This window comes from Sylvia atricapilla, chromosome 14 (genome assembly GCF_009819655.1).
Source record: "Sylvia atricapilla isolate bSylAtr1 chromosome 14, bSylAtr1.pri, whole genome shotgun sequence".
NCBI lineage: Eukaryota > Metazoa > Chordata > Aves > Passeriformes > Sylviidae > Sylvia > Sylvia atricapilla.
In genome coordinates this window covers 18468420-18481768 of record NC_089153.1, presented here as the reverse complement: position 1 = coordinate 18481768, position 13349 = coordinate 18468420, and the positions used below count along the sequence as shown (strand labels likewise).

Sequence of the window (13349 nt, the reverse complement as noted above, 5' to 3'; positions counted from 1 at the left end):
CCCCAGGGCAGGCTCCCCGTGCCCCGGGGCCCGTGCCGGGGGCGGGTGCCGAGGTGGCCCTCCTTACCTGGAGCGGGCTCCCGCAGGGCAGCTACGGCCCTGTCGCTGCTCTGGGTGGGCCCGCTGGGGTTGCTGGAGCTGATGAGCCGGGGGAGCTGATGTGCAGCGCCGGGCGCTCGGCGTGCACCATGCGGTTCAGCGTGTTCAGGGCCGGGTGATGGAGAACTGCCGCAGGCTCTTCCGCCGGGCCTCGGGCACCTTGGGGACCTCGGGCCCCTTGGGGACCGCGGGCCTGGCCTGCGGGGACACGTGGCTCTTGGTGGCCTGCAGGAGCTGCTGCGCGGGGCTGCTGGGCTGGAAGAGACAACAGGAGGCCGATGGATTCCAGAGGTTACCCTGGCACTGCCCTGCTCCCCGGTCCCATCGGGCAGCAGAGCTGCTTTAAGCTATAAGATGCAGGTTATCTTTAAAATCTCGGGGTCTGTCATTCCTCCTCTGGTCGTCAGTGACAAACTCGGGGTGTAAAATTCTCCACTCAAAGCTGACAGCGAAATTAAAATTGGTTTGAAAAAACTTGTGCTAAGACAAGGGGCTGCTGAGGGGTTAATGAATGCTCCCCCGGGATATTCCTTGTCCACAACTTTGGCTGGCAGAGGTGCTGGGAGAGCTGTACTTAATAACTCTGACTCTGCGTTAGAAGGGGTGTTTCGACTCCTGTGTCCCTGCCTGTGCTGGCACACGTGGGGGCATCCTGCAGCAGGACAGCCAAGCGCTGCAGCTGAGGGTATGGCACGGGCTCACTGATGGTGGCACTCCCAGCAGGGTTAGACCCACCCAGTTCCATCTCTGTCAGCTTGAGCAACTCGTGGCTCGATGCTGCTTCCCTTGAAAACATCCTGGCTTGTTGGGATCGGGGTTAATGAGGGAGAGGCAGGCCCGAGTTTGCATACGGGCAGCGTTCACACACTACTTCTTGGAAACTGCTGAGCAGGGTGTTAGTGGCAAAGGGCATGTGGTGACAGTGTTCTTCACCACCACGGGTGCCAGAGGAATTAATCATGATTTACTGTTGACATTAATGAATTGCAAAACTTGGAGAATCTCACCCACTCGTGGGAGGCAATGTGCTCGATGCCTGGAATGGAGAGGGAGACATGGCAGGAGAGGTACAGGTGGCTCCCAGATATTGTCATTTTACAGCAGGGATGGTTCTCTCATTTTCCCTCTCCAAAATAAGGTTTAAAGCCCACACTGTGTGTGTAGGTACATATGTGCCATGGCCATCCTGTATTTCTGCATTTGAGCAAACTGGAAACATTTTTCTGCCTATCTAAATCCAGAAGATATCATAAAATGGCGCACAAACTGCGAGTCAGGGCTGGAAGAGCCCTATGTCTCCCACAGTAGCCCTACCTTTGCCTTCTCTAGAATTAATTTCTAATTTCTTGGTGGCTGTATGTGTCCCTTAACTAACTTGTGTCTGTTAATGCCAGACTTGAATAAGTCATTACTGAAGCTAAAATGATTTCATTAAATGAAAAGACATTTAAAAAAATGTATTAGAGCTTCAAATAAGATGTTTTGCTTGTGTCCTTCTATAAAACAGCCACAAAGCAGAGCTTGGTGTAATTACGGCATTGCAAGTATTAATTTATTTCTAGAACTGGTGCCATTTACAGCCTGCATCTCAGGCTAAACTGCACAACACAATTAATGTCTAGACCAGTGCTGGCAGAGTTCTGCCAGGGTGGCTGGAAGGTCTCTGGAGCCCGGAACATCACCTGTGACATGCTGAGCTGGTGCCGGCCACCCCGTGTCCCTCTGCGGGTGCTCCTTGTCACCCTGTGTGCCCAGGGGGCCGGTGCAGGGAGGGTTAATGCTGGCAGCAGGGGCTCAGGGGGCTGCGGGACCCTCAGACACCCAGAGGTGCTCCTGAGGAGCTGGGGAGTGGCTCAGACACCCTGGGGCTGCGGGTGGTGCCTTCTGGAGGGTCAGGATGTCCCCATGCCCTGCCCTGTCCTGTACCATTTGTAAGGTCAGGATGTCCCTGTGCTCCCCGTGTCCTGTACCCTTTGTAGGTCAGGGTGTCCTTGCTGTCGCCCCTATCCCGTACCTTTTGGAGGGTCAGCTCCTTGCTGTCCCCCCTGTCCCATACCTTTTGGAGGGTCAGGATGTCCTTGCTGTCGCCCCTGTCCCGTACCTTTTGGAGGGTCAGCTCCTTGCTGTCCCCCCTGTCCCGTACCCTTTAGAGGTCAGGATGTCCTTGCTGTCCCCCCTGTCCCGTACCTTTTGGAGGGTCAGCTCCTTGCTGTCCCCCCTGTCCCGTACCCTTTAGAGGTCAGGGTGTCCTTGCTGTCCCCCTGTCCCGTACCTTTGGAGGGTCAGCTCCTTGCTGTCGCCCTGTCCCGTACCTTTTGGAGGGTCAGCTCCTTGCTGTCCCCCCTGTCCCGTACCTTTTGGAGGGTCAGCTCCTTGCTGTCCCCCCTGTCCCGGCCGCGCAGGTCCAGGCTGAAGAGGGGGCGGGGCAGGGGCAGGTGTTTGATCACCTGCACGGAGCTGGCCGGGAACACGCCGCTGCTGCCGTTGAGCTCTCCCAGGTACCAGTTCTCATCCAGCTGCCGCAGCAGCACGATCGTGTCGCCCTTGTTGAAGCGCAGCTCCCCGGGGTTGTGCCCACGGTAGGTGTACAGGGCCCTGGCTCGTGGCACCTGGGGGATGAGAAACAGCCCCTGCAGTTTGTCCCACACAGACAGAGGTCCCCAAAAGTGCTCACAATTAATGAGAAAAAAATGCAGAAGTCTAAGGCTTAAGCATGCATTTATTAGGATTAACTACCCACATCCTTCCTTGATGGGTTTTACTAATGAAGACAAGCTCCCAAATACTTATGCTAAGTTTGTATCAAGATGAAAAGCAGGCTGGACTGTTTAAGAATATTAAGAAACAGTTTAAGGCCTTAAACTAGTCTTCCCAAGGTTCTTATTGCCTGCTATAAGGGCTCCTCCAAGACAAAATCCATTTTAATGACCCAGGTATTTCTATTCAGAAGGACTGGAGGTCACAGCCATCATCCAGCCAAGCTGGTGGCTGTCACCTGCCAGGAGAATGCAGCAGAGCAAGGTGAGCGCAGGTTCTGTGCTCCCATGGCTCTATCCCTGCTTTAACACATGTGGCTGTGAGTTTATTTCAGCCCTTTCCTGGGTTACGGGATGATAAATGTTATCATTGTTGCAGTGTAACGTGACATAGCAGAGATATGCCCAACCCAGAAGAGATGCAGGGATTGTTGTGATCTTGGCTCTCACTGATGAAATGCCCAAGTTCCCCCAAGCTGCTGTGCTTGGCCCAGCCTGGAGCAGAGCTCTGTGTGGGCTGTGCCTCCCTCAGCGAGGGCTCCTGGGCACAGAGTGGCCCTACACCTTGGGGGGATACCCCAACTGCTGAGCTCCATTCCTGGCCTCAGCTGGAGGCACAGCTCCATGCTGGGGAGTTGGGAAGTTGGGATTGTCCCTGGCCCCAGAGCCTGGAGCAGCTTGGAGCAGAAGTGCCCAGGGACAGGGACTGTTCACCTCTCCCTCCCTGGGCTCTGCCCTGTCCTTCCTCCCCTCTTTGGAGGCCGCCAGCTGCTGTGGCACGGTGAGCACTGTGCCCTGCAGCTCCTGCGAGCCAGGGGCCACACCCCATCCCACTCATCTCACAGGAGACTTCTGTGACACATTCCACATTTCCCCCTTTTACTGTGCACCGGCCCCAGACCCAGCTGTGCCTGTGCCCAGGGCTCGGGCAGGACTCCTGCAGAGCTCCCTGCCTCTCTGCCTCTCTCTGACTTTGCAGGGTCAGGAGGGTGGGAGTGAGAATCTCAGTGTTAGTTTCCAGAACCGTGGAAAGATCAAATTTCCCAGGATATTGGAATGTTTTGGAAACAAGGCATCTTCCAGCGTCCCCAAACCCTGGTGCCTGGTAGGGAGAAGGAACCAAGAAGAGAAAAATTTCGTGTACGGCTTTTACTTCAAAGCTTTTGAAATGGGAAGCAATTAGTTTAATGTTTAGTTCTAATTAAGTCATTCTCTCTCTTAATTTGTGCTCCCAGTAAACACATGTGCTGGCTCAGCGACACCCCAGCACCTCGCGGGGGGAAAGGAAACGGGAGAGGGAGGCTGGGGCCAGTGCTGCTCCCCACCAGCACTCCAGGTGCCATGGAGACTCCCCTGCAAACACACCGGGATGTGCGAGGACAGCAGGAGAGGGCACAGAACAGGACAGCAGCTTCTCGGCAGAGCCACGGGGGACCGCTGGCTGCTGTCACACAAACAGGAGCAGCTCAGACCTCGGACTGCCTCAGGAGCAACCAGAAAACAAACGGGGCTTTCACAGAGTGTGAGAACAGGGCTTGGGAGGAGGAGCAGCCACGTCTGGGATGTGAGGGAACAGCAGGATACAGCAGAACATTAAAGGCAGCGTGAATGAGTTATGGAAATGTATTAAAAGAAGAGAAACTCAGAAATGAAATGCATACCTGGTGCTAACTGGGAACAGGGCAAGGAACAGAGTGCCTGAGAGTCTGGGATATCCTTTCTCCAGCAGGCAAAGGGATGAAGCAGCAGGGCAGAGTGGGAGAAATACCCGAACCCTGGGTGGGACTGGTGTGTTTGTGGTGCTGGGTCTGGCTGAACACATCCCTCCACCTGGATGTATGGATGGCTGGATGAGTGGGCTCTTTCTTCCTCTAACCACACTCACAACCTTCAGCTCTTCCCCTCCTGTTTAACCCTGTCCTCACACTTTGCTGCTCTTTCAAATCTCCCAACCCAAGCCAGCTTTTTCCAAAGTCTGTAGGTTTTGATATTTTAAAATTCTTAAATGAAATTTTGTTTTGGCTTTTCAGATACTGAGCTAAAAATGTCCCATTGATTTCCCAACTTTATTTAGGACATCAACTAAGCCTTTTCCTACCCACAGAGAGCAACTAATGTGGTTTTTACTGTACAGGCCCATCACAAAATACAGCTGCAAGCTGGAGATTTCAGAAAGACATGCAGAGTCCCTGTTTTTTGACATGTTTTAGGGTGCAGGAGAGAACAGCGGGACCTCCCTGTGGCACCCACGGGGCTGGAGCCGCGGTGGGGCAGCAGAGCCCCCGTGGGTGGGAGGTCAGAGCCTCTCCACTCCTCTCCTGTGGCTGCAGCTCTGAGCTGCTCTGAGCCCTGTCTCAGTTTGGGCTGGTTCCTGCCCACTCCTGGGTGTCCCAGATCCTCTGCTAGGGACCTGTTTTCTTTATTCAAAGTAGGTTAATTGCAAAGGCAGAAACTAGGTGCTAATTAAGCTGCGATAAAGCCGAGGAGCGCCTGGAGGGCTGAGGGCAGAGGGAGAAGCTCTCTCTGCCAGGACAGAACGTGGTCCCTGGCAGGGGCAGGAGGACCTGCTGTGGTTTGAGAGTCTTCTCCCGTTAGCACGTCCAGCTGCTTTCGGCTCATCCAAAGCCAGCGTTTTGTTTTATCAGGGTGGTAGTGGCAGCAAATGTTCAGCCTAGTGTTGCACATCGTGGCATCTGTCTGAACACCCTGCTGAGAAAATACTGGGAGCAGCTTTGGGAAAAACACAAGGCTGCTAGAAGTTTGTGTACAGTATCGCTGCCCAGCACCAGAGAGAGAGAAACACAGTGAAGAATCCATTTTGGGGATGCCTGTTACTTTTTTCGATGCTGCCTCACTTTTTCCTGATTTTCTCCTCTGTTTTTCTCCTCCATCATGCCTGAGTGAGACCCAGGAGCTGCTCCAGGCTCTCAGAGAGGCTGAGCCCAGGTGCCCCTGGCCATGGGAGTGCCTGGAGAGAGTGTGGGAGAGCCCTGGGGAGAGGACGGCAGCAGGTAAGGCCGGGCGTGCAGCAGAACCCTCGTGCAGCAGCACCATCTCTGGGGGAGATGCTTTTCTCTCCTTGGCCACTCTGCCAGCAGGGATGGTCATGGCAGATGCACTTCAGCTCCTTGTCCCCGTTCTCGGTGGATTGAGGCCAATAAGAGAGAAAAGATTGATTTTTTTCACTATTTTTGGCATTTGGCATCAGTTGAGCTGGGCAGACATCCAATGCCTCTGAGTCTCCCTCCGCACAAAACAAAGATTAAAAATACGTATGTGTGTGTGAGGAAGCAATTTGGGGCGTCTCTTCCTAGCAGAGAAATGCACTCTGACTACCTGAAATGAGCAGGCTGTAACTCCTGAAGGACCCTACTTGGAGCACGGGGATTCACACAAAGGAGAAGCAGAAGCAGCCCGTGGTGCTGGCTGGGGAGGGATCACTGGGAGCAGAGCCAGGAGCACAGGGAAGAGGACAGGCTCCTGATGGAAGCTGGGAATGTCCCCAAACCTTGTCCCAGGCAACTCCCTTTAAAACCACGCCAAGGACCTCGTGCAGGAGACAGGACAGCAGAGAGCAGGGTGAATGCCTCGCCCTGGGGCAGCCAGTGACTCCAGGGCAGATGTGAGGGCACAGCCCAGGCCGTGCTCCTGCTGAGCTCTGCCTTAACCGGGCACGTGGAGCTGGGATTATCCACACACGGACACCCAAGGATGTGCACACGCCGGTTTTTATAGACATGATCTATAACATCTCCATCCCTTCTGCTCACTGAGAGCTGCCTCCAACATCTGCCACAGCTGCCCATGTCTCCATGGCATGAATGAGCCCCATCACTCACTTGTGTGCTCAGCTAGCACAGTTCAGGGCTCTGCAGGATCCAGGTGGATGAAAAGAGCTATTTGAATGTAAATTAATTGCCATTACAATTCTGTTTTTCTGCATTTCGGCAGAGGAGATAACTTCAGCCTTGTCACAGAGAACAAAACCTTCAAAAGTGAACTTGTCATTTCAATCTCTTCACATAATTACATTCTGAGGATTCAGACAGTTGGGTGGTTACTGAATTATTTCTTCCCTGAGGAGGATTGTTCCTGTCTTCCAAGCACAGGTAGACAGTGTGCAGCAGGGAGAACAAAGCCAGTCCCTCCTGCTCACCCCAGCCCTGGAGCTGCCCCATTCCCTCCTGGGCCTGCCTAAACGGGAGGCCAGCACTGGCCACGGCTAATGCTGGTGGCCACCTGCTCCCGAGCCAACTGGCCACCACGGGGAGATGCTGGAGGTGTGAATTGTGTGGGTTTAGCTGGTTTTGTGCTGCTCCATCTGCATGGCTGCGGCTGCTGGTGAAGGGCACTGACCCTCTCTGCTCCCTCACAGCCCTGGTGTACCACGGCATAGAGGCTCCTGTCACCCTGAACCCGGCCTGGCTGTGGAGCGCAAAGGTGACATGGAAAACGGGGGAAATGATTAAAGAAAACCCGGAGCAGCCTCTCTGATGGAGAGGATGGCAGATGCTGAGTGCCAGCCCCAGAGGAATCCCTGGAGTGCTGGGGCTGCCCCAGGGGGACACAGGGGGACACAGCTGGATCAGGCTTCACTTTGCTGTGTGAAACACGGGGCACATTCAGCTGAGCAGGAGGGGCGCCCAGGGCTGGAGCTGAGTGTGGCTTTGCTGCTGGCAGGGCTGCAGGGGCACAGGAGAGCAGGACAGGGGGAGAGGAAAGGGAGGACAGGGCAGGGCCGTGCTGGGGCAGGGTCCCAGCGAGCTCAGGCTGCAGGGTCTGCAGGAAAGCCTCTCACGCCTCTTGGCTGGCTGCTCTCTATCAGATGAGTCTGTGCTGCTGTCAGCAGTCCCGGGCAGTGGTTAAGTTGTGTGTCATGGCTTTAAGCTGCACGGAAAACAAACTGTGTCAGCCCTCGGCGTGCCCAGTCATGATGCTCTGCCTCAGCAGCACCGCTCTCAGAAGAGGCTGTTTACTGTGCAGGGAGGAAACTGCATCCTGCTGCTGCTCCTGGGCCCTCTCCCTGCTGGTTCCGTGCCCTCCCTGTGCCGGGAAAGGGAGTGCTGCCGTGGCTCCTCAGCCAGTGCTCCAGCCCTGGCAATGTGGCCATCTCTGCCCGTGGCCCCTCTAACGCTGGTGCTGGCAGCAGGGAGAGCTCTCCCCTCTCCCAGGGCACCCACTGCCCCCAGCCCTGGCGCTGTGCCTCCTCCCCACCCTCCCTCTGCAGGGACAGCAGGGCCAGCGAGCAGCTCCATGGCCACAGGGACAGTGGGGAAAATGGGACAGGAGGGGCTCAGACCCTGAGGCTCCTGGCTGACCACGGCACTGTGCAGGTGAGCTGGCAGAGGAGCCCTGCTGTGCTATTCCTGACTCTCCATCTGAGCCTGACTCATTGCCTTGGAAACAAATTAAAACACTTTTATGTGTTTGCAGCTTGGTACCTAATTTTGTAAAACCAGGGAAACTGGCTCCTGCTGTTGGCTGTGGAGGTCTCTGGGCTTCCCACTGCCCGAGGTACCACCCAGGAGTGCCCCGTGCTGCCTCTGTTGCTCACACAGCTTTTGGGGTGTGTGTTGTGCATCAGCCTGTGCTGACCTCACTCCCTTTGTAGTGGATGAAAGTGCTAAAACTACACACACAGGGAGAAAACACAGCAATGCCTGGCACAAGGTGCCACCAGCACTGTGGGAGCAGCTCCTCATTCTCTCAGAATGAGATGAACCCTGATGGGACACGGCAGTGGAGATTTGGGACAAATCCTTCCTCCAGACGGGCCCTAAGACCACACAGAATCCTGCAGCCAAATGAAGCATCTCCATGTCCAGCTGAGGGGCCTGTGGCACCAGCAGCTGTGGGCTGAGAGGATGCTCTGGTGGGACAGGAGCCAGCAGCACTGCCCCAGGCAGAGCCCAGCACCCACGGGTGTGTGACATCCCCACAGCTCTTGGCCAGCTCCAGGGCACGGGACACACGTGTTGGGGTGTGTTGGGGCCATTGCTGTGACTGCCCAGGGACTGCTGGGGCTCAGGATCGTGGGGAAGGGGCTGGCTCAGTGAGGGGGCCAGGAAACTCTCTTGCTCTGCCAGGGGCAAACATGGAGCCTGCTCTGAAGAAGACTTCAAGAAGCTCCAGCAATCCAAGTCCTGTCTGTCAAATGCAGAGAGGAGCTGGAGATGATTCTGGGGGAGGAGAAAATACCAAGACGCAGGCACTATCTATAGACGTCCGTGTGAAGGTGGGACGTTGGAGTGCAGAGTATTTTTATCCCAATAGAGGTGTTATCTGTCTATCTCCCATGAAATGCTGGAGGGGGGTGTTGAGCACTCGGTTCATGCGAACAGAAAATAGCCCAAGTCACAGTTAAATCTGCGTGGTCCGTGTTTTCCCAAGGCAAGCTGTCACACCGGGAACTTTTCTCCTCTGGCTCCCTGTCCCATGTTTGTTGCATGACAAAGTTCAGCACCCGAGTATCTGTTCAGGGCCTGGATGGAGTTCTGTGCAGGGTGCACCTGGGCCATCCTACCCCCTGAAGAGACGTGGGAGGTTTGTGCACACCTCAGCACACACGGTCTGCTTGCTCACCTGGGGCTGCAGCCAGGTGAGGAGGAGCTCAGCACAAGCTGTAACCACACCTGGCACATGCCAGGGGCGGCTCCTTAGAGTTCAAAGGCTTCAGCGTGGCTTATTTACGCATACACCTCCCAGCAAGTCCTTTTATTCTTCAATCCCAGACAGTTTATTATGTGGAGATTCTGAAAATCCAAAGGCTCGTCCTCTCTGCGTTGGTGCTCAGGATGTGCAGGCCTGGCTGAGGTGCCAGGAGCAGCCGTGGGCAGTGCAGGGGCTGGGGGCTCAGGGCTGGCACAGCCAGGCCGTGCTCACACGGGCCCATGTGCACAAACCCAGCACGTGCCCGCACCACGTTAGCTCGTAGGAAGTGGATTCAAAAGGGATTTAAATGCCAGCAAATAAATCGCTTGGGATGGGCTGTAATTAGAAAATTCCCTGTTTTTTAACAGCTGGCTCTGGGAAATTCCTGACCACAAACCAAGTGTTGTATTTGTGCTAATCCAGCAGCTCCGTGGGGGCCTCTTGCTCCTCCTGCTCAGAATGAGACGAGCTCTTGGCTTGCTGGGTGATGAGGGATTGATTTTATTTTTTGCCTTCATGGAGGCTCATGAGCATGAAGAGCAAAGAGCTGGCAAGGAAACATCTCTGCTGAGAGAGAAACTTTGATCCAGCTTGTGATGTTCTCAGCTCCAGGAAGTAAAGGAAGTTTATTTATAGAGCAGCCTTGGTAAAACCAAATGCTGGCCCCTATCCTGGCTGGGTGCTGGCTCTGGCTGCAGAGCTGTGGGAGGCACGTCATGGTGTTTGCTTTGCAGCACAAGGTGGTGGATAGCACTGGGGTCATTAGCAGCCCCTGCAGATTGGGGCAGTCTGTTTTTGGGGACCTTCCTCTGCAGCAGCACATGGACACTGCAATTCTGAGTGCCCAGGGCAGAGCTGTGGCAGGGTGAGCAGCACTGCAGGGCAGCTGCTCTCACTGTGATTCCTGACAAAAAGAACCTGCTCTGAGCTTCACAAACACCCGGGGATCTCTGCTTACCCAGACTGCTGCAGGTGACCGTGGAACTCAAGCATCCATGGGGCAGGGAGATGACAAGTCACCCTCATCACAGTCTCATCTTTGAAAGTGCACAGGCACTTTCAGATGTGTCCCTGCTGTGTTGGGTGACACGCTGCTGTCACCGAGTGCCAGCTCAGGGGAGGTTCCAAATCCAATAACATCCCACTGGAGCACCCAAAGTAACCTCTGGTCCTGAATGCAGGCATTTAAAACCACTAAAACCAAAATGTGACTAATAGGTTGCATTCTTCACCTTGCAGCAGAGAATTCCAAAGTGTTTTACAATTAAGTAACTAATTAAGTCTAAGATGTAATGTGTTTTATATCCCTTCCCAGAGAGGCACAGGAGCTCAGAGGGCTATCCCAGTGCCAAGGAGCCAGCCACAGCCACTTCTCCCCTGGTGCTCACTGGCTCTGCTGATTCCCAGGAGTTTGGTCTTAAGTCGGTCTTAAAAGCTTTTGCAAAAACTATGGATGGATGGATGTTGCCATTTCACACCAGGAGCAAGTTCCCACCTGTCCTGAGAACCAGTTAAAGAAATAAGAAATGAGTGAGAGTGAAGAAAACCAGACAAGTGTATTTGTGCTCTTTTATCCAGGGCCAGGAGAGTCCAGTAGGAAGAACTACAACCTTCTCCTTGTCAGCTGGAACTCTGCCCGGGATGGCAGGGACTGGAACCTGTCACTGTTGGTGGCTTGTCCCTTGCAGACATGGCCCCAGCAGCTCCTGCAGCTGCCCTGGAGAGCCGGGGGCTCCCAGCAAGGACAGGGCAGGGCCCTGAGCAGGGGGCACGAGCAGCCCAAGGAGCTGCTGCACTCTGCTCCTGGCCCCCGACGCCCTGTGCTGCAGCCAGGGGATGCTCTGGGCTGGGCAGGGTCACCCAGTGCCCCCAGCCCCGTCCCTGTCCCTGTCCCTGTCCCTGTCCCTGTGCCAGGCAGCGCTCCCGAGAGGGGACACTGCCTCGGGCTCAGCCTGCACGGCAGAAACACCAGGGAGAGCAGCTTCTGAGGGCTTTGGGCTTTGGTGTGGGATCCATCCAGATCCCTCATCAGCACCGCAGAGATGCCCTGGGATACCTGTGCCAGCTCACAGCCACAGGACACAGCAGAGCACCTGTGCCGTGCTCTGACCAGACTCTGGGACCCACGAGCTCCTCCAGCCAACCTTTGGAGTGCTATTAAAAGGTTTTAGAGACGTGTGGGAAAGGTCAATCCACAAGACTCTACCCTAAATTCCATCTCAGCCAAGCTCTTTTAACAGGTCTAACACCATCTCCTCATTATTCAAGAAAAATATGGAAATAACTTAGAATTTTAAAATTAGCCCAGTAAATCGTCCCTAGGTACAGTTGTAAGTGAATAAAATTTAATATTTTTAACTAGAGAACCCCCAAGAACTTTGGAAGGAGCAGCATCACTGGGCACCCCTCTTCTATTCCAGTGCGGGGAAACTGAGGCGCAGCTACTGAAATACCTTCTGCACCACTAACAGTTACAGCTCTGCAATTACTGACTTAATTGCTATCAGTCCAAAGCAGTGTATTGCCCGAAAGTCCAAGCACCTGAAATGCCCTCAAAAGCCAGGAAGCATCTGAAAACTCTGGGAAGTTTTTGTAAGGAGAAGGGCAGGCTGGCTCTGCCTCAGCCTGGGAGTCAATTTCTGCTATGGTGGACTCGAAACAGTCAAATATCACATCAACACAGCAGCCAAATTCGCAAACAAAACACTCAGTCTCGGTTCAAACACTCCGCAGCGCTGCTATCAGAGAAGGTTCCTGGCCCTGGGCGCACAGCAGGGACCTTTGAATGCCCTGGGCAGAAGAAAGAACCAAGAAGCTGCTTACCCCTTCCATGTGGAGCCGGGGGTTGGTGGCCAGCCGGTGCTGGTGCAGCTGCAGCCCCCTGGGGACCCTCCTGAGGGACGCGGGGGAGGACAGGACCCCCGACCTCTGCATCGAGCCGAACCTGGGGACGTTTTGGCCGCACCTGACTCCATCCAGGAGGCGAATGAGGAGCAGGTTGGAGGGCAGCTGCTCGATGCTGCCCAGCACGAGGGTCCTGCACTCGGGGCACCGGAGCTCCTTCTGGGATTTCAGGATCCTCTGCAGGCACGGCTTGCAGAACGTGTGCTGGCACGGCAGCACCTTCGCCGTGGCGTCGAGCTTTTCAAAGCACACGGGACACTCCAACAGGTCAAGGAGAGCCAAGTCATCCATCTTCAGCGCAGATGCCGGTCAGGAGCGGAGCCGGGGCCATGCAGAGCCCGCGTCCCCCGGGGCTGAGGGCCGGGCGGGCTCGGAGCGCTCGGGGGAGGCAGCGCGGAGCGGCTGCTGCAGGAGCGCGAACGCAGCCTCCTACATCCCGCGCCGCGCCGGCAGCCAATTGCCAACACACTCCCTGCGCCCGCAGCCCGGCTGGGAATGAGTCACCCCTGACTCAGCCGGGGCCGGGGAACGGCTCCGGGCCGGGCACCGGCGGCTGCGGGCCGGCCACCGCCTGCTGCGGGCCGGCCACTGCCTGCTGCGGGCCGGCCACCGCCTGCTGCGGGCCGGGCAGAGGCGCCCGGAGCCGCCGGCAGCGCTCCCGCTCCGCAGCACGACCGGCACTGCGCGGAGAAGCTCCCCGGCTCGGGAGATGAGAGGCGCTGATAAAGGGCAGCCCCGACCTGTCGGTGCCGGGCCCCGGCCGCGGCTGTGGCGGTGAGCGCCGCTGGCAGGCGCGGGCCGCCCCCGCTGTGCGGCGCCGCCGGGCCGGGCCCGCTCCGCCGGCCGCTGAGGCCTGCCAGCGCCCCGCCGCCGGCACGGGCCGCGGGAGCCTCCGCACCGCCGTCCGCGCCCGCCCGGGCTGCCTCGGCTCGCTCAGTC

The 13349-nt window shown here is 56.1% G+C and overlaps 1 protein-coding gene across 1 annotated transcript; it reads right to left on the bottom strand.

Annotated features, from left to right (window-relative positions):
* Positions 1-91: 91 nt before the first annotated feature.
* Positions 92-12725, bottom strand: LOC136367773 (E3 ubiquitin-protein ligase SH3RF2-like). Its single transcript, XM_066329570.1, is given in 4 exon segments — positions 92-213; positions 216-354; positions 2454-2708; positions 12330-12725. Coding segments are annotated over 4 exon segments (888 nt in total). The 5' UTR covers positions 12702-12725.
* Positions 12726-13349: the final 624 nt, after the last annotated feature.